Raw genomic sequence first — 21,015 nt, 5'->3', positions numbered from 1 at the left:
GCTCTCAGACAGCTGCCCTCCCTCTCCCCTCCTCTTCAGATCTGCAGTTTGAAGAAGGCTGTGCCCAACAGGAGCCGACATTCACAGCACTAACACATGTTTTGTGGATCAGAGGTGAAACCATTTTTAGTTCTGAGGAAGTAAAACTTAAACGGTTGTTACTGACAGGAGAGATGGCGCAGAGAGGAGTTCAGCTGAACCAGGAAGTGATCTGTTGTCCGATCTGTCTGGAACTCCTAAAGGATCCGGTGACTGTTCCCTGTGGGCACAGCTACTGTATGAGCTGTATCAAAGCTCACTGGGATGAGGAGAAGAGGAAGAAAACCTACAGCTGTCCTCAGTGCAGACAGACCTTCACACCGAGGCCTGTGCTGGGGAAAAACACCATGTTAGCTGTTTTAGTGGAGGAGCTGAAGAAGACTGGACTCCAAGCTGATCCACAGACGCAGGGAGACCGCGAGGTGAGCCGACAAAACATCCAGCAGAGAATCCAGGACAGAGAGAAAGAGGTGACGATGCTTCAGCAGGAGGTGGAGGCTGTCAGTCGCTCCGCTGATGAAGCGGTGGACCACTGTGAGAAGATCTTCTCTGAGATGATCTGCCTTATAAAGAGGAGATGCTCTGATGTGAAGAAGCAGTTCAGAGCTCAGCAGGAAGCCAACGTGAGGCGAGTTAAAGAGCTTCAGGAGAAGCTGGAGGAGGAGATCACTGAGCTGAGGAGGAGAGATGCTGAGCTGGAGAAGCTCTCAAACACAAAGGATCACTCTCGCTGTCACAGAGAGTCTTTGGACTCATCCAGCTTCACTCTCCGTCCTCTGACTCTCTTCAAAAGCACGACAGCAGCTGTGACAGACCTCAGAGACAAACTACAGGACGTCCTGAGTGAGAACTGGACAAAAATCTCACAGACGGTGACTGAAGCAGATGTTCTCCTGTCACAACCAGTGCCAGAGACCAGAGCTGAGGTCCTGAAGTATTCACGTCACATCACACTGGATCCAAACACAGTGAACGCACGGCTGGTGTTATCTGACGGGAACAGGAAGGCACAATTAATGAGTAAAGAACAGTCTTATTACAGTCACTCAGACCGCTTCACTAACTGGGCTCAGGTCCTGAGTACGGAAAGTCTGACTGGACGCTGTTACTGGGAGGTGAAGCTGAAAGGAGACGGCATTTATGTAGCAGTGGCGTACAAGAGTATCAGCAGAGCAGGGGGCACGAGGGAATGTAGACTCGGACACAATGACAGATCCTGGGTGTTAGACTGTGACAACAGCAGTTATAAGTTCTGGTTCAACAGCGTCCAAACTCCAGTCTCTGGTCCAAGATCTTCAAGGATAGGGGTCTACCTGGATCACAGCGGAGGTGTTCTGGCCTTCTACAGCATCTCCGATACCATGACTCTCCTCCACAGAGTCCAGACCATGTTCACTCAGCCTCTGCATGCTGGACTTGGGTTTAATTTCTGGTGTTCTGGATCCACTGCTGAGTTCTGTAAACCCAAATCGACAGAAGCTTTAAATCTTAATTCTTCATGGGACACTCAGTGAAAAAACTTGGATATATATTTTTGTACTTTTGTCACTTAAAGATTTTTCATTCATATTTTGTAAATCAAGGTCAACAAAGTGTCTAGTCACAATTTATTGCCTGTCTTTGGGAGAAAAATAAGAACTACATCAACTGAAGTCCCTTGTCTCTTGGGTGGGGTGTGGAGTGAGTCTCTGCTCCAAGTGAAGGAGTTCAAGTATCTCAGGGTCTTGTTCACGAGTGAGGGTAAAAGGGTGAGATTGGCAGGCGGATTGGTGTAGCATCAACAATACTGTGGGTGTTGTGCTGGACTGTTGTGGTGAAGAGGGAGCTGGGCCGAGAGGCAACGGTCTCAATTTACCAGTCGATCTACCTCCCGACCCTCACTTATGGTCATGAACTCTGGGTAATGACCGAAAGAATGAGAATACAATACAAAAGAATACAAGCGGCCAAACTGAGTTTTCTCCTGAGGGTGGCTTTGGCTCAGCCTTAGAGATGGGGTGAGGACTTCAGGGAGCTAGGAGTAGAGGCACTGCTCTTACACATTGAAAGGAGCCAATTTAGGTGGTTCAGGCATCTAATCAGGATGCCTCCTGGGCGCCTGGACATGCTGGAGGGATTACATATCCTGTCTGGTCTGGGAATGCTTCGGGATCCCCCAGAAGGAGCTGGAAAGTGCAAGGATGCCTGGGTGGATTACTTAGCCTGCTACCTCTATGACCCGTCCCCGGATAAGCAGAAGAAGATGGATGGATCTATGGATGGTCAACCAAAGCGACTCTACAGTGTTTGATTCCTTGCTCTATAAGTTGTTAAAACAGCTGCTTCATGTTGCATTTTTGCACTGAAATGTCTATATGAATTTTAAAAATGACTACTGTGCTTCTCCAACTATTCATAGGTCATGTCATGTGACCAAGGACTCAGGAAGCATCCATCATTCCTATCTTGCCCGTTGGAGAGAAGCGAGGTTATAACAGTTTTGGATTTTTCATTAGGTTTAATTTTTATTTAGTTTTTTTCCTTTTCTTTTGAATTTCAGTTTAGTTTTAACTACTTTTTGTTGCTGTTTTTTAAAGTTCCGTTTAGTTTTTATTTTGCAAAAATGCTCAGTTTTAGTGTTAGTTTTAGTTTTGTCTGCAATATGGAGTACCTGCCAGGGGCGACATCCACAAGGGCTCTTCACTTTTCCCTGTAATTATTTAATTTTAATGATGGCATACAACTCAAGACCTAAAATTATCATTGTGTGAAGTTGTCTTCAATCAAATCAGGCAGTTTTACTTTCTCCAGGCTTGGGTGTTCATGTCAGTCAGTATGCTAGTATCAAAGACTGAAACTAAGAGGATTTTGTCCCTAATTCTTTTCATTTCAGTTGGTTTTGTAAGCACACAATACAATTTTAGTTCGTTTGTGTTTTATTTGTAAAGCTTAGTTTTTATTTAGTTTCAGTTAACTAAAATGATTTTACATTTTAGTTTAGTTAGTTATAGTTAACTATAATAACCTTGGGGAGAAGCACATGGGAGAGGTAGTTAGACCAAAAACCCTCCTTTGTGCCTGTCAGGACTAATGACTGTTATATAAAAGCTAGGTCTAAAGACATGTATTATACATGTTGGTGTTTTATTTTCCAAAATAGTAGCTATGGTCCTGTTCTTTAATCAATCTACTTTGTGTTTTAAATGTGACGGTAAAGTTGACCTGTCTGTTGAAGTTTCACGTTTCCTCACTCATGTACAGATCAGAAGGTTTTGTCTTAACAGAGATAAAATATTATTATTTAATGTGCAAAAGAAGTAGAAAGAGAGCTCTAAATCCAATCCTGACCAGCTTTCTGCAGCAGAGGTTGTTTAATCTGAGCAAACACCGCCATCTGCTGGTCAGCTGATGTATCACATCAAACCTTTAAAGACTCATGCTGCTGTTAGTTTAAGGCAGCAGACATCAAAGCTGGTCCAATCAGGATTTATCATCAGAAAGATTTTATTTATTTTGATTACACCTGGATAACTAAAACAGCCTTCTTACCTGTCTGAACACCAGATCCTCTATAAAGCCCCACCAAACTCAGCTGATAGAACCATAGAAAGGTTTAGGCTCCTCACTTCAGATGTCAGTGTCTCACTCCAGCCTTTGACCGAGCCAAATCTCTGATATTTTAAAACCGTTCCACTCACAAGAATGGTAAGATGCTTAGAGGTACGGTGGCCCTAGAGGTTAACTGTTTAGTTATAAATCAATTTGCCATGAAACATTAACGACAGACAGAAAACATTTAACAAAATCCACATACCTCTGTTTAGCATTTCGCTAAAGATTTGTTTCACAAAATCATTTTTCTATTTATAATTTTTACATTTCATAAACTGGTTTTGATTTTCAATAAATGTCCATGCGTTTCTAGAAATGTTTGATTAACAAAATGTAATCTTTTCACAGTTGTCTCCTTTAAGCTCCTTCAGACAAACTTTTACAGGACTATCCCTGATTTTACCTGAATTTAAACTACTTACAAATGACATTTTCCTGTAACCCCAGTTTCACAGAGGTTTGAGCCTTGTGTAAAATATAAAACATTTATTTATTATTGCAGTTTTATCACTTATTCATTCATTTATTTATTTAACCCAAATAAATAAATAGACAGGGTGTAATTTAACTTGGGTGATAGTAAATGTTGCTCCAGATACACCCACTGGCCACTTTATTAGGTACACCTGTTCACACAGCAGAAACCTATGCATGCAGGAATGTAGACATGGAGAAGTTGATGTGCTGAGACATAAACTGAGAAACTTTTATTTTCTACCTGGGTCATATGCAATACTGTGCAGAACTTTTAGGCATCTCTGGGCCAAAAATTGAGGCTGAAGCAGGGCACAGCTGTGGTGGTCAAAGGCCTTTGCACATCAAGAACGACACGGAAATGCGAAGAATTCAGCTACAAATTCTAAGGCGCCTTTCTATTCGCATCGGGTGCATTGTGATTTTCAGGCAACAACTAGCGTTTTGATTGGTCAGAAGTTGTGCTTGTCAGGAGCGCAACTTTGAAATAAAAAACAGAACCAAAAAAAAAAAAAACATTTCCACAGTTTCACACAGCGAAAATTACATTGCTGGTGTGAAAGGTTTGCATTGACCCTTACATGATCGAATAAAAATAATTTAGTGCAAATGAAATGCATGAAAGAGCCACCTCTGGTGTGCAAGGACCTTCAGCTGCCTGAGGGCACCATTGGCCAGGAAGGAGGATTGACACAACCCCAGCAGTGCTCTGGATGTCCTTGCGTAATTCCAGGGGATGGGACAAAGATGTGTTGAAAAAAAATAGACCACAACTAGAGCAGATTAAGGGGTGGATGTGGTGAGTTAAGTAGGGCCTGGGGCAGTGGTTCCCAACCTTTTTCCCTGGAGCCCCCCTATTTATATCTCTTTTCTTTCACAGACAACACCAGGAGAAAATAGGTTTATATGTTAATTATACCAATGACATTTGTATAAACTATGTAAGTAAAGTTTTGCCATGATCTTAGTTAATATATGCCAATCTAATCTTGACAAACGTGGGGGTCCCAGACCCCAGGTTGGGAAACACTGGCCTAGGGCCGTGGTTCCAAAGTGGAGTGGACCCCCCAGGGGGTCATGGGACTCTAAAAGGGGGCTGTGGAATGTCTTTCAAAAAATAAAAATAAAAAAAAAGGAATAATTTTCTATCATGGTAAAATACATCCATAAAATGAGTTCAATTTAAGACACAATCATAGGGACAATGGGGCTCCCCATTCTCTGGCACTGCCATTTTGGGGGCTGTGGGCTGAAAAGCTTGGGAACCACTGACTTAGGGTACTGTTCGGACAGGTAGTCGAGTTGCCACAAGCCCCTGGTTGTTCTGTAGATGAGCCAAGAGCCTGAAAAGCACTGGCGGTCTCCCTTTTACCAGGGGTGAAAAGGCCTGGACAAAAGGGACGCCATCGAGCTTGACTTTGCCCCAGGTTGTGACGAATTGGCCTGTGATGAATCCTTAGCAACCTAACCTTGCAAAGCAGATGGATTCTCATTGGCAAATCCATCTTGCACAGCTCCCATCTGAACCGTTTGGGCCTGGTTAGAAAGTGACAGGACCAATCAGGAGTAAGAGGCAGTGCTTTTTGGCGTGGAGGAGTCGTGACGTAAGCCAGCAGTGACAAGAGGCCGATGTAATTATGGTGGAAGAGATTAGCGCGGATGCTGCTAAAGCGCCAGTTTTATCAGAACTTGACAACAAAGAGGAACAAAGTACAAACGCCATGGTTCGCGTCATGCAGTTCTCTACAGAGTTTACCCTTCGGTAGCGGTGCCCACCTACATCATGTTTTGTTGCTCTGATTGGCCCGTAAAAATGTGACAGAACCTTCATCCAATCACCCTCTGAGTTTTTTTCAAAGGCTCTGCCCTTTCCAAAACACCGTCGCTGGAAGGTTTTCAGGTTATTAGACCTGCATGCCTAAAACTAATACACAGTACTGTTCATTTGTAAGTAAGCATTTCTCGGTAAATTTTAACAAAGCTTAATTCTTACACATGACAAGGAGAATGAAAATAAATTTGGCGCTTAGAGAATCACTTGTAGAAATTAGTTTGAATAAATGATTGGAGAGAAAGTATATCTTGAAAAAACTACATACACAGACAAATGTTAACACAGGCATGCTCAGAAAAAGCTCAAAAACACAGGCGGTGGCTTCTCAACAGTGCCTAAATCTTTATTTTTCAGTAAGCTACATTTTTTTCTCCAAATTAGACAGTTTTACATCATGACACAGAGTAACTTAAATTATCTATAGCTGACATGTACGCTTGATTCCAGTCTCGATGGAAGAATAGACCAAAAGAAAGAAAAACAAACTGAAAAATCAAGATGAAAACAGAAACAAAAGAAGCCCTCTTGAGCGCAACCTCCATCCCACGTGTTAAAGGTGTCGTTAGGCAAAGTTCTCTGTCCCAACCCCAACACCACGGGGTCATCGATTGTCCACAGCGGTTAGCGTAGCACGGTACGAGTGTTAATGAGTTAAACCACAGTGAGTTGATAAAGACGTCCAGTCTTGTTCCAGTCAGTTGGTGTGCATTCGTTGTTTTAGCTTTGAAACAAAACACAAGGGTGGTCGATTTAAGATGACCCTTGAGGAAAACAAAAGAAAATGGCACTGTCAAAGTGGGTGAACAGGAAGGAGATGGAGAGCTGAGGCGACCGACAGGCTGATATGAGGCTCCATGTGGAAGTCCGTGAGAAAAAGGAGCTTCTCAAAACGCCACAGGAGAAGCGTTTCATGATACAGGAGAGGCGTGCAGAGCAGAACTCGCGGGAGATCCCTTCTTGCGCGATACCGTGCAGTCTGAGGTACCGCGCTTCAGTAAAGAGTCACCTTAGCATCAGTCGTGGGTTTTTTCAGGGTGGTATGTTTGAATTATTCCACACATGCACACATTCACAGTTCGGGGATGCCCAGTTTGTCGCCAGCGTCTCAAATGTTCAGAGGTCGAAACATGCCGCGACCTCGGCAGGGATCGACCGCAGAGTTACGATGCACGATAAACCGCTCCTACAGTCAGTGGTGTCACATTGAAGATTCTCCTGATGGACTTTAAAAAACAAAAAAATCACATCGTAAAAGAAAAACAAGCCGAGATGGCAAGCGCTCAGCTATGTACAGGTTACACCGCCCGCTAAAGACCAAAACAAACAACTGAATAATGGCACAGGTATTGGTTTTCTTTGCAACATTAAAATGCAGTCCACATGTGATCAAATGGTTTTTGTGTTACTGGACTCAGTGCAGGAACACCCGCTCTGAAACGTGGATTCCAGTTGAGCCTCTGCGTCTGCCCCCAACTCCCCAAAAACAAATAAAAGAAAATAATCTGACATTACTTCCTTAGACAGGGGAGTGATGAAAGCTGAGACACAAAATATTGAACAGAAACCAGAAAACATGACAACACCGAGCGCTGACGGGGAAGTTTGAGCCCAACCTGCTGCAATGACAACAAATAAGACACTTTATTTCCCATCAAGTCTTTAAAGAAATGTGCCAAAACGTACAATCCACAAGCCTTTACATTTGCAGTCATCGAGCAGGCGGCTACATGAAATTTCCTCCCACATCGAGTGTCGCTGCTGTTTAAGTTGTAAAACCCTCTGAAATGTGCTTCAAATGTGCTTTTTTGTGCCATCTTCAGTACAGGAGTCAAATATCAGATTGCCATGAAGCACAGCAGGTTTTAAAGAAGGCAAAGCTAGTGCGTCCACCAGGCGTCCGTCTTAAGCAGGCTTTGAAAGGCGCAGTTTATGGACATAATACTGAGAGCTAAAGTCCTGCAGAATTTACTCTTTAGCTTCTAATCATTGTTCCATTTCTGGACTTATTTATGATTGACTCTTCCCTGTCCTGCTGCTGCAAAACAGAGCAAACACGAGAACTTCAATTCTCCATGCTTTTCTTTTTGTTTAGACGTCACGTGTTTCTGTGAGATCTCATGTCAGTGGAATTTCTACTACTTGTAACATCACCATCTGGATGAATCATCTACTCTGTGCATTAAAAGATTATGATGTTGTTGGCTGCAAGAAGGTTCCTGGTTCGCTACCCAGTCAGGGCCTTTCTGTTTGGAGTCTGCATGGGTTCTCCCTGGGTACTCTGGTTTCCTCCCACCACCAAAGACATGCTCATTAGGTTTATTGGTGACTAAAAGTTGGCTGAGAGTGTGAGCGTGCCCAGTTGTCTTTCCCTATATGTCAGCCCTGCAATTGGCTGGCGACCAGTCCAGGGTGTACCCCACCTCTCACCCCATAGCATCCGGGATAGGCTTTATTTTGAAAGAGAGGTGAGTTTTATCAAGACAGGAATTTAACTACGGCAAAGGAAACAGTGAAAAGTTGTTTTACATTTTACATGAATAAAATCTTAATTCTCTAGTTGAACAGTCTTTTGTTGATAAAGGTTTTTAACTTTACTGATAGAGGCAAGGAAATTTGGTTCTTCAAAGTGGGATCAGCCAATCAGAGCTGGTGCTAGTGCTGTTGACTAAGTTTGTGTATGAAATCTCTTTCCCCCCATTTGAACTGTCTTTTGTTGGAAACGGTTGTTAATTTTACTAATAGAGACAGGATTGGATAGTGCAAGTCAGTTTGGTGCTTAATGGTGGGATCTACCATTTAGGGACGTCACTCTGACACACTAGGATTGTGGGTAATGTAGTGCTGTTGACTAAGATTGTGGATAAAATCTCTTTTTCCCCATTTGAACTGTCTTTTGTTGGCAACAGTTGTTAATTTTACTAGTAGAGACAGGATTGGATCATGCAAGGAAGTCTGGTACTCAAAGGTGGGATCAGCCAACTAAACGGTACCGTGACACTCTAGGATTGTGGGTAATGTAGTGCTGTTGACTAAGTTTGTGTATGAAATCTCTTTCCCCCCATTTGAACTGTCTTTTGTTGGAAACGGTTGTTAATTTTACTAATAGAGACAGGATTGGATAGTGCAAGTCAGTTTGGTGCTTAATGGTGGGATCTACCATTTAGGGACGTCACTCTGACACACTAGGATTGTGGGTAATGTAGTGCTGTTGACTGAGTTTGTGAATAAAATTGTAATTTCCCCATTTAAACTGTCCTATATTGAAAAACAACAGTTTAAATCACAAGTAGAGGCACAACCGGACAGACTGTGTGTGTAAAGGTGGGATCAGCCAATCAGAGATCGTGCTTCTGCATGCAAGGATTGTGGGTAATGTAGTGCTTTTCACCAATATTGCAAATAAACCATGTTTTTCTTAAAAAGCAGTTCAATATTATGCCAAATTGAGCCTTCCTTATGAGCATTTATTATTGTTTAAGGCTCAGGTAGACGCACCTCAGCTGAAACTCTGGGGTTTCATTACTCTTTAAACAATATTCTTTCCAGCAGTAGATGACAGAATAAAGAAGCCAGAGCTTTAAAGAGGATGCTGGTGGACTTGTAGCTTTGTAATAAATAGGGATGAACCGACACCAATATCAGCATCAGTATGGGGGCCAATACCAAGCCCAAGTACTGGTACTCATGACACAAAGCCAATACCACACTATATGTCATTTTACAGCATGTCAGCGTCTCATTATTAATGTTTAAACATAAATAAGGATGACAAAAGCAGAGCAGACCGCAAACAGTGCACTGATCAATCATCAAAAGGAACATCTGATGAAAATAAAACAAGCTCTAAACAATTATCAGAGATGCAGTGGTGTTATTAAGTGTTCAAACCTGGATTTGATATCAGTGAGTACCCAAATGTAAGTACTTGAACTTGGTCTGGGGGAAAAAAGCGGGTCTGGGTGCATCCCTAGTGATGAAGATGCTCGTCAGTACCACAGGCGCTTTCCAATTAGTGCACAGTAAACGGGGGGAGGGGCTTGGGTCACACCTGTACACCCAGGTGCTGCCAACCACACAGGTAAATGGAATGAAAGACCACAAATAAAAAGAAAAAAATGTACAATCAGACAACCTGCCCACCCTGCAAAGAGCAGCAGAATTCAAGCTCAGCACACCCAAACTAAAAATAAAAAAAGTTAAACAAAAATATTTCCAAAAAGCACAACATTTAGTTTTTTTTATATCCAACATCCAGCTCGATAGCGACATTAATAATTCAACGAGATCAATATATTTTAATAATCATTTTAAGGTACCTCTTATATTCTTCTGAGTATTTACAACTGTACAAGCAAAGCACACACTTCAAAGTGCACAAATTTAATACAGTATTGACTAGTTTTGCATTTACAAGGTTTATAATTTCCCCCGACCTGAAACTATTAAACAAGAAACAAAAGGAACAATCAAAACGATTCTTCTTCGTACATTTTACAAAAAACAGGAAAGAAAGAAAACGCTGCACGATTTGTACTCTCTCTCTCTCTCTCTCTCTCTCAGTAAGACTTGTGACGTCTGGTACGACTAAATATATCCCACGTGTCGCTCTTCTTGAACATTTTGGGGATTTTTTTTCTTTTTCAAAAGAAATAAACTCTATGCTTGTCTTGTATAAAAGTTAAGGCAAAGTCATTTTTCAAGTTTAAATAAAATTCAAGTTTCTCAAACACTGGATGGAAATTTTTTTTTTTTTTACATTTTGCGTGTACATAGAGACCGCGATGCATCTCTACTCGTTTCCTCTCCCAAAAATGAAAACTTAAAGATATATCCAATGGAATAAACAGCATTGGTTTATAAATAAGTGGATATGGTTCATGTTTTTCTCTTTTTGCATTCCCACGAATGAGAAAAAAAAGCAGAACAAAAATAATAATAATGACCCATCCAAGTGCATCTCTGTCCTTCAACATAAATCCAAAAAATTATAAAGATAGATATTTTAGCAACTGAAGATTTAGCATCCAAATCAAAAGCAGCTCTGAGCAGGCCTGAAAATGAAGCATTCCCTTCTCCACATGGCCTCCTGTTTTCTCTTAGTGGGATTACCCAGAATGCATCTGGTTGCAGGAAGACTTTGGCGAGACATGAAGTCCCACATCTTGTATTGTGTTATAGTACAGTTTGTTTTTCTTTTGCATCTGAGGTGAAAACTTTGAAAGATTAGCTCGAGCACACAGCCGACGCACGTGGAAGAAAATGCACATTAGAAACCTCGTAGCAAATCGTTCCAGCCTCTTCTCCAGCACAGGAATACGTTTAAAAATCCAAGACTTGGCTTGGTCTGCCAAAGTGGCTGCTACAGAAGACAGACGTCCAAACCAAAGCTTGGATATAATGATTAATTCCCTCTGTAAGTGTGAATTCTTACTACTAAAATCTTCACATGCTTCTCAGGTTCCCCAAGAATTGCTGCCCTGCCTTGATGATGCTGCAATCAGTCCAGTAAAGCCAGATTTTTTGTGGTTACAAGGTTTTTACAAGTTCCTGTAGACTTAAGGCTCATTTATGCTCTACTTTTAATATGTGTAAGATACCGACAGAGCTTTCGGTCCTTCCTCGGCCTTCATTTCATCTGTATTTCTGCATATTCTTACAAATCCAGGCCTAGTGCTGCAATACCACCAGGTGCTGTGTTGAGTAGCGTCTAAGTCAGACAAGCTCAACACAAAGAAGAAAAATACTTCGGAAAACAGTAACACAGAGGAAATATTGCAGAATACATTGCAAGTTGTTAGGAACTATAGATACATAATAAGGGATGCAACAATGTCTCTGTTTAGCATTTGAATCAACTGATACTGACCCTTTCTTCATGCTTTTTCCCCTCAAAGATTCATGTGCGGGTGTTTAATGTCTTAACTGCAGAGACAGGACTTAAAGTCTGAAACAGAGATATTAGAGAGAAAAGGAGCTGCATGCTGAACTTGAACCCGAGCTGCAACCTAACTGCCAGGCCATCTGCAGCCCATTTAAAGCCCACTTTACATGTCTTTACTGCTACCTTCCTGCAGTCTGCCACAGAACAGTCCCATGTTGTTGCTGTGACATGTCTTAGCAGGAGTTTATATACAGGTTTAGGCATTCTGTCTGCTCTCCCTGCTGTCCGGCAGCTTCCTGAGGACAGCATCTCTGGTGTGGAGCAACATATAAGCCCTTCCATCCTGGTTCAAAGTCCAGTAGTTGTTTCCTGATCTATCAGCGACACTTGTTACTGTTAAAACTAATAACCCTGGCCTTTTCCATCACATCATGGGCTGAGGAATGTAAAGGTCATTCATTCAGAGAGCAACAAGCACCACTGATGGATCAAGGAGGCCATTGAGATAAAGAAACAGTACTGTGACACCAAGATGAGTGGTACATATATGCTGCCTAACATCTGGATACTGTCCTCAAGAAGCTGCGGACAGCAGGGGTCGCAACCACACCTGTATACAATCAGCTGATACATTACAGCGGTCTAACGTCACTTCCTGCTCTCCAGAGTGACCACATGCCCAGAGACTGAATGGTGGTGGATTAGAAAACAGCCTTAAGAATGCAATTAAACACTACTGTTTTGCCCAAAAAAGCAATCATTTGTGGCATGTTGTTATCCTCAAATGACTAAGGAGTGTAAAAGACAAGCTCTGTGTCTTTGGACATCAGCTAGAGCAGAGTGATGTGGTCAGACATGGGTCCAGTGCTGTGTTCCAGGAGCTGTAGTCCGCCTGCCTGTACACAGATTCTCCAGACATTCACTCATGTATTTTAGATGATTTGAAAGTTAAGATAAAGGGGTGGGACTTGCGGCATTTGGGTATCTACATGGATTGTTCTTATCAATAAGACAAGTCACAGCAACACTGCATGAACGTGCCAAGGAACACTGCAGGAAATTTGCAGCCAAAACATCTCAAATCCATTCAAAACTTAACTACTCTGTTTGTCAATTGTGTCTGTAGAGATAGTATAAAGCGTTCATGACAATATCGGCCTTGTTGGAAAAACCACTGGCGAAAAATACAGCTGTCCAATCAGATTAATGTTGACATCTAGCAGATTTAACGGCTGAATTGAGAAGACATTTTCACAACTAATTCTGATCTGTTTTCATGGTCAAACAGGAGTGATAATGTTGGCACTGTGGAAGTGTTAATTAAAAAGAAGTCTAGTCAAAAACATCGCTATCAGTACCAGCTGAACTACTCTTTGAAACATCTGTGTTGGCCCTTTTTTCCACAGCTGCTTCTCTCTCATATATGATGTTAGCTTTGGAACACAGACAGAAAGCTGAGTAGAGATCAGACGGCGCAGCAGTGAAGAAGTGGAGATCCGTGTGAAACTACGCCCTCTAGTGGAACTTTAACCTCCACCCCCACATTACAGATGATAGTGCATATATGGGGAAGGGTGGTTATTTCTTGAAACATACAGATCTATTTTTAAGGGAACAAAAATGAGCCTTAAAAGTGAACAGAAGATGTGAGGTGGATGTTTTATCTGTGCTTTAAATTTAACATCTATCAGGCACAATTCCTCCTCATGAAAGAGAAGTGAAGCAGTAAGACGGCTGTGTGCTGCGGGCCATCATCATGCATTTTTTTTCCCCCTAAAACCAGTTTAAACTGGATGAATCAAAGTATGCAAACTAGAAGGAACCAAGACAGGAGCATGAGGACAGAAAACATTCAAAAAAAAAAAAAAAAAAAAAAGCTGAGTTGATGTTGAAGACTCGGCAACAAGGAAAATAAGAGGCTTAGCATCTTCACCCCAAAGATGGATTCGACACGACTGCACTCCTGCTGCACACCCACCGCTCTCATCTGCCTCTTAATGCTTTGTTTCAAGGACACTTGGTTCAACACACGAGCCCCGAAACGGGACGCCAGACTAAACCTTGTTCACACTCCCAACATATCGAACTACATTTCAAAAAAATTCCACTCATCATTTACTGCTCATTTAGTTTCAGTAAGAATATTCTACATCTATTCAACCTTCTCACTTTCCATACTCAGCACTTTTTACACTCTCATCGACAATCATCGTTAATACAGAACCAAAAAGGCCAAAATCCAACACCACAGCATGCCTGGAAGAGCGCTGATCCTTCAGTAGTAAAATAAAACTATTTAACCAGCTCTGAAAACAGAACAAGAACTAGAATGTTCTGTTGACATCCGTCTAACCACACAGCGAATCCAACAGGCAACGTTGAGGCAGACGACATGAGCAGGCTGGTCCACAGAGATCTTCATAACATCTTCTTATGTTTCAGCTGGGATTAGGGATGGGGTTGTCAGCTTTAATGAGATTGTTAGCCTTATGCTGGCTAGACCAGTGGTTCTAAGCTGGTGGGCTGGGACCCCACAGTGGGTTGCAAGTTTGTTAAGGGTCTACCATTGTTTAAACTTTTGACAACAAAGGAAATAACATATTTCTACCCCTGAATAATTCAAGAATTTTTAGAATGAATTTACCCAAACTCAAAGATTTTCTCTATGATTTTAAAGAAAACTAAGGTGATTTTCCCTAAAAGGTTAAGGAACTTTAGGGTTATTTTGGGGGGAATTTTCCAAGGAAATGCTAGGGAATTTTGGGGTGATTTTCCAAAAAGTTTGATGCATTTTATCTTGGATATTTCCCCAGAAACTTTCAGGAATCTTGAGTAATACTTTCAAGGTTTTTTAATTTTTTTATTAATCGTATTATATGTCTTATTTTCTTCAGGCTCTTTGTTCTGTCACAACAAACAGCAACATATTTTATTGAACAAATCAGAGTGATTGACAGAGATCAGAAATTTGGGTCATGATGTCTGTCAGGAAAAGCAAACAAACATCTACAATGCGCTTTTATTTTGAAGGACATGTCTTTGTCTCTTTGTCGTGTCGGATCTGTTGTTCCATCCAAAGTCCACGCTGGCTGATATTTCATTACAAACATTTAACTGTGATTGAAAATGGACGAAATTTTCTTTGCGATTTTTCATAAAATTGTTGACTATGGGTCCTGATGCAGGACCAGCTGACAATCGCTGCTCTAGATGAATTTTGGAACAATTTTAGGCCCTTTAATAATCATTGGGAAGTATCCCAATCCCAATCTTGTAAACGCCAATTTGTCCAAGTAATATTTATGTTTGTGGTGTCAATATGATTAATTTTCAGCTCTAGACTGTTTTAGAACTGATCAATATGACTTTTAGACTGATTTTAGGCCAGATTTTTCCCTGTCAACATTTATGGGGGTGTGTCCGGGTTTAGGGCTCCTTGCAAAGGATTACTTGTCCAAATCATGCTCATGTTTGTGTTTACAGGTTTGCGGGTTGCATTTGGGACTCCCTGACCTCAAATCATAACATTAAAACTTTGGCGTTAACTGTTTTAGGCTGGACTGCCACTGACCTAATATCCTTAATGACCTCTAAGGGCAAGCTGACTGGGTAGAGTCACCGACCGATGTTGCGTACTGCAACTATACCTTAGTATCACCCAGGATTACCCCCCTTGTTTATTTATTTTTACTGCAATTATGACACATGCCAAGACAGCCAGCTGAGGATTTCCACCATCCTCCGTGTTTGTTTTTCCTCTGAAGTCATATTTGATCACGCAAGTTTCTGTGAGATCATCTGGTGCAGTAGCTCTCAACTGGTCTAGCCTCAGGTACCATTACCAACCCCTTACTGAAAAATCACTACCCAAATGGCTGATTTCTATTTTCCAACATAAGAAAAAGAAGAGGTTGACAAAAAAAACCCCAGAGTTCACAGAAAAGAATCACAGAGGAGCCATGAAAGTTTCTGGGACACATTCCACTACAATATTACTAAATTTCCAGCAAGGTTCCCAAATATTCCCTCATGCTTTCTGTTAAAAATTCTAAAAAGTTTCTAGTTCCTTTTGAAATTTCTTTGGATATATAGGCAGAGTCCCAGGGAATATTAATAGAAGTTTCTAACCTGCCAAAATTGAGGGAAATTCAATAAACCTTTTAGGGGAAACACTTTACATTTCCAATAAATGTTTACAGGAAGAATTCCTCAAAGATTTCCAGTAAATTCACAAAAAAAAAAATCCGGTATAATTTAGAAGGTGCTTCATATACTTTTTGACCAGACCCACCAGTTGAGAGCCACTAAACTAGTGTCTGCATTTAGAGGATTAAAATGTTGGAAATGGTTTAAAAATATCCTTGTGTCTGTCATCTCCTAATGTGGCCAGTTAATTTAATCACTACAGCTATTAATATATATATAAATGAACATTATTAAGAGTACTACCAAATCTAGCCGCCTTTTCTGGGAGTTGCATTTGAACAACTCATGATGTCATGTTATTTTCCTTTACCCAATAGTCATTTTTACTGAGTCAGCCTTGAACACATCATGATGTAACTTGTTTATGTAGCCGAGTAGCTGTTACCTTCCTACTCTGACACTTATTTCAACATTTTGGGGGGGAATTTGGGGGATCTTGCTTTGAGTAGAAAGGGATGACTGACCTGCAGCAGAAGCAGACTAGGTGAGTTTCATGCTGATAGTCGATGATGCTGCATTTCAATTTAATCTGAATTATTTGGCTGGCAATTACACTGTATTGAAGATCTTTGCAGGAGAATTTTTTGTGCCGTAGTGATTTAAATAAAATAATGTGGCCTGACTAAAGATCTAACACCACACTGCAGGATGCACAAGGCTCGAGGGCAGTATCAATAAGCTCAAGCGTTACTGATTTACAAAAATACAAAACCCAAATTAGATCACTCTCCCTAGATAGGATGTTAGACATTAACCATCCAAGTCTATGAAACAGTGCAAAGTCCTCTAGATGCAAACAGAGACACCTTAAATACAGTATAAGATGCACTGTAGTTTCCAGGATTCAACGTCGAGCACCACAATCAGAATAAAGACCTAGAAACATGCCACTGTTTGAAAGGTTTCAACTGGAAATGTCCCACTGCCTGCTTTTCTCACCATAACTCCACGCTGAATTTGTCATATCCTGTCTCATCCTTGAAAGAGTCCATTTACCTCGGCTGATATTCAGCTTAAATATGCATCATAAAGCCTGCATGTCAGTGATATCTAGTGTTACAGTCCTCTTTTTTTATTAACAGCTCAGCTGTGTTTCCTCACCTCCAAACTGCTTTCGGTGAGAAGCAGCTGTCTTGTCGTCACAAGTGGATTTTAAGTTTGCATCGTCCTTTGACAGCATGTGCCTGCTGATGGTTTAACTCCACAGTTTTTAAACATAAAAAAGGAGAGCACCAGAGCTTTAAAGCATGCTCTGCTTTTTCCCAAAAATGCAATGCCAAGAAGATTTTGTCACCATGACTCAGTAAACATCCTCACACAGCACTTCAAGTGTGTGCTATTGGAAGGAAAAAGCTTACTGTACAAAGGATGACTCAGGTATTTTAAAATCAAGGCCCTGTATTTACATATTTGGCATCTACGGCTATTGTTAGACAATGATTTCATCCACCCTCTGTTGTGTTTTAGCTGTACATTTACAGAACAATGTTTTGGATGCCTGAACACTCTTGGAAACAGGTTTCAGAGTGCACAGTTTTTAAAAAAATGCCATTATTTTCATTGTCATGTAAACTAGTGATAAAGAGACCTCTCTAGAAACAAAGATTTTCTGCACATGCTTTCTTCGGTTCCAGTCACTAGCCACGTGCAATAGGCCACGTACAAAAACCATGGTGGACTTTTGAGTTTCATTTGTGCTGCCCCTTCCCAGTTGAAATTTTCTTCAAATCTACTCTTTATAGTTTAACATCAATCTGAGCAGCAGCACTCCCTCACTGTCTGTTGATTCAAATGTTTGTGCATTAGCTGTTTTTGTTTGATTAAACCTCACCACCATGGAAGGAAGCGTATGTGAGCATGCATGTGTTCTTCCATTACAAAGTCACACCACTGACTACTGGCCTGACGGCGCGTTTAGCCATTTTTGCACATCCATGTGCACGGTAGTTATGAAAACATCATCTAAGCATCGGATTTGTCTGGAAACAAAAATCTGTTTTCATGTAAACATAATATGCAAAAACAGGGCCAAGATTTAAAAATAGCAGAACTCCTCTTAAACTGACTTCTAGAAACTTCAAATGTACTGGCGCCTACCCGCCATCATCAAGCGCCTCCATGCCCAAAAAGTCCTGAAGCACAAGTTTTGCTTGTGGTCATCCACATAGCCACCTGTCAGACACTTAAATCTCCCATGAGCCCTCAGAAACAGGCTATACACTACAGCTATCAGGTTAGCTAACAGCAGAGTTTGACTCTTTAAAGAGAAAATGATCAGAGGAAGAAAACGACAGCCTCAGCGATGATAGTAGAAAAACAATGCCAAGCAAAAAGTCATGTTCTGTACAAAAACAATCTTTGAGATGATGTAAACCAAATGATCCAAGTCTTCTGATGAGATCTGGCTGTGAGATCTTGCATATGGATGTGAAGATGAATTAGAAACACATTATGACCCTTAATTAGGCTACATAAAGCTGCACAGCAGTCAGTACGTTTACATGCACAGTAAAGACAAGCTACGGTTAGAGTTTGTTTAACTGGACTATTGATGGAAGTATGCTGTAATGACCCCTTTCAGCTGGTTATGACAGGATCACCTTCCAGTTAAATTTGCTAAAAAGACAGCAAGCAGCTAACTGGTTAAACAGTTTTGTACACTTTGTGCATTCTTTATGCTCTATTTTAGGTGCTAATACTCTGCACAATGCTGCTCTGGCTTATGGAGCCACTGCAGCTATGCTTGCCTTATTTTGGCTTCAACTGAGGTGTAAACATGCAAAAATCTATCACTCTCAAACCACATTATTTAAGTCCGACTTTAGGATGATGTCAGCAAACTAACACAGTAAGTCGACTTTTTCTGACTGCATGTAAACGTACTGAGTGCCACTTAATATGCAGACAAACCCCTCACTATGAGAGCCAACAAAAGTGGAGTCTGTTTTACCCGCTCCTTCCCATCATCCACTGGGGGGGGGGGGCTTCAGACAATGCCCTGCTGCTGCTGCTGCTGTGCACACAAACACTCGACTAATTTAATCCCACAAGGCCATTTGGACAGAATGAATAAATTTCAGTGTTGTCTGTGCCAACTCACAGGCTGACACAACTACGTAATGCGAAAAAGAGAAAATAAGTAAAACAGAAAATAAAAAAGCAAATAAATAGAATAAAAGAATGAAACGGTGCTCTACATGCACAGTAAAGTGCTTTTTGTCTGCAAGCCCTGATCCAGAGAAGAAGGCGTCCTCAATGCTCGTTTGTGACTGCTGATTCTGGGATCCAAGTATTGAGTAGCCCTGACTTTATTTCCTTTTTTAAACGCATCTGCGGAGCGTGGCTATAGGAGAGGTCGCCCTACTGCGGAGATTTGGGCGGGGTGTGGTGGGGATCTTTGCTTGGGGTTTTCCCTGGGTGTGGTGGCGGCGGTGAGGCCCACCGCCCGGCTGGCCTTCGGGCCTCTCTTGAGGGTCTGCCCGGGGCGATGGCCGCAGAGCCGGCTTTGGAGGAGGAGGGGGGGTATGTCTCTCTGGCCTTTGCCTCCCCTGCAGAGGCGGAGGCGTCAGGGCACTTCCGCTCCTCGCCTGCGGGCGTGGAGCAGGCTGGCTTGGCTTCCTTGGGGGTGAGTGGCTGCTGTAATGTCGGGGCATCCTTCACCCGCTGGCAGATCTCAGCGTAGGAGGGCTTCCTCAACTCCTGGAAGGAAAACATGATCGACAACTGAGTCATAAAATAATCTGCACAGCACCTGTTTAGTGATCTTCCATTGCTTTGACACATTTATCATCAACTCCTTTCCTCTTTGAGCTGCTAATGCAAACACAGCAGAGTGATGCTACTGCTCTACATCATAAATACGGCATTAAACCATTTAAAGGACTCTTAAACTGGTTGAATCAGAGCTCTGTTTAAATGAAACACTGCACATTTCAGAGTTTAAGATGTACTTTTAGTACCTATTTCTCATCTAAAAAGTTGGCTGCATCTTGCGCACCAGTGTGACCAGTGTACCCGAATAAAATGCTGAGACATGCAGTGTCATGACCCACTGTGCACAAGACTTTCACTCCCATTCATTGCGTATTGCAGCAGCAGCTTCACTATACAGAACTTGCTATAATTTCTTGGGACATGGTCAAGGCTGGTGCTACCACTTTCTAACATCTTTTCTCCATCATTAGGTCATAATCCTGCAGTTAAAGAAAACAGTGGTGTACTGCTGGGTTGATTAAAAAAAACTCTTCAGATATAGAGAAGTGATGAGCGAAGGGGACAGAGAAGCTCAATGACTGAGAGCACAACGACAGTTCTGTTTCTAGTGTTAACTAGTGGGGCTTTTCCATTACATTGTGTGGCTCGGCTCAACTTGCTTTGACTCGGCACGGCAGCCCAGCACGTCAGGGGTGTTCGCTTTTCCACCACAACCCAGCTACATGTTTGAGGGCGCGTCTAAAGCTGATGACGTAGAGTTTTGAGCCCTCCTCGATCTGTCTACACTGTCTGATCTGATTGACTTTACATCATTTTAAAGCAAAAATCAAACTTTTGAATGACAGCACTGCATACTGTTCTTTTCACATTACCTCTCTCGCCCTCTCTTTCCACAACAAACAAAAAAAAACAAACAATTCCTGCTGATCATCACGGAGAGAATTTTCCTGCATAGAAGTTAAAGAAAAAACTTCTGAATAAACACAATCATATGTTTTGGATTTGGTGGGGAGAACAGCATGATTTGCGACAATGAATACGTTACAGACTGACTCTGTGATGGGCTAAATGTTTTGAACATCTCCAGGATTTTATTTTTTTTATCTAGAATTTATTTGTCTATAAGAAGGGGAAAGGGCCAAACTTTTGTTATTAGTAGGTGCGAAAAAAGTTGTAATCCTGGATTGGCACCTGGTCCTTCCTGATTTTACTTGTCGGTGTGAGAATTAGGGCGCAACTATCAGACAGTAGTACGCTAAAAAATCTGGAGTTTTGG

General features: G+C 41.7%; 2 protein-coding genes across 4 annotated transcripts in view; one reads left to right on the top strand and one right to left on the bottom strand.

Annotated features, from left to right (window-relative positions):
• The first annotated feature begins 7 nt into the window (after positions 1–7).
• On the top strand, positions 8–2,788 carry LOC121519955 (E3 ubiquitin/ISG15 ligase TRIM25-like). Its single transcript, XM_041803084.1, has one exon. It carries the CDS (start codon positions 174–176, stop codon positions 1,551–1,553), a length of 1,380 nt encoding a protein of 459 aa, XP_041659018.1. The 5' UTR covers positions 8–173; the 3' UTR covers positions 1,554–2,788.
• Positions 2,789–6,256: 3,468 nt separating this feature from the next.
• LOC121519952 (la-related protein 4B-like) overlaps positions 6,257–21,015 on the bottom strand; it is a 74,388-nt gene continuing 59,629 nt past the window's right edge. For all 3 annotated transcript variants that reach the window (XM_041803079.1, XM_041803080.1, XM_041803081.1), the window contains one exon: positions 6,257–19,724. In XM_041803079.1, coding sequence (XP_041659013.1) covers positions 19,386–19,724 — 339 coding nt within the window. In that variant the 3' untranslated portion in view covers positions 6,257–19,385. The remainder of the gene's footprint in view (positions 19,725–21,015) is intronic.

Source organism: Cheilinus undulatus, linkage group 13, assembly GCF_018320785.1.
Source record: "Cheilinus undulatus linkage group 13, ASM1832078v1, whole genome shotgun sequence".
NCBI classification, from domain to species: Eukaryota; Metazoa; Chordata; class Actinopteri; order Labriformes; family Labridae; genus Cheilinus; species Cheilinus undulatus.
The sequence above is the reverse complement of the archived record's forward strand: the minus strand, read 5'-3'. Positions and strand labels throughout refer to the sequence as shown.

Bases quoted from the DNA above. Each gene is read 5' to 3' on its own strand.
- LOC121519955 (XM_041803084.1), top strand. From the start codon at position 174: ATGGCGCAGAGAGGAGTTCAGCTGAACCAGGAAGTGATCTGTTGTCCG.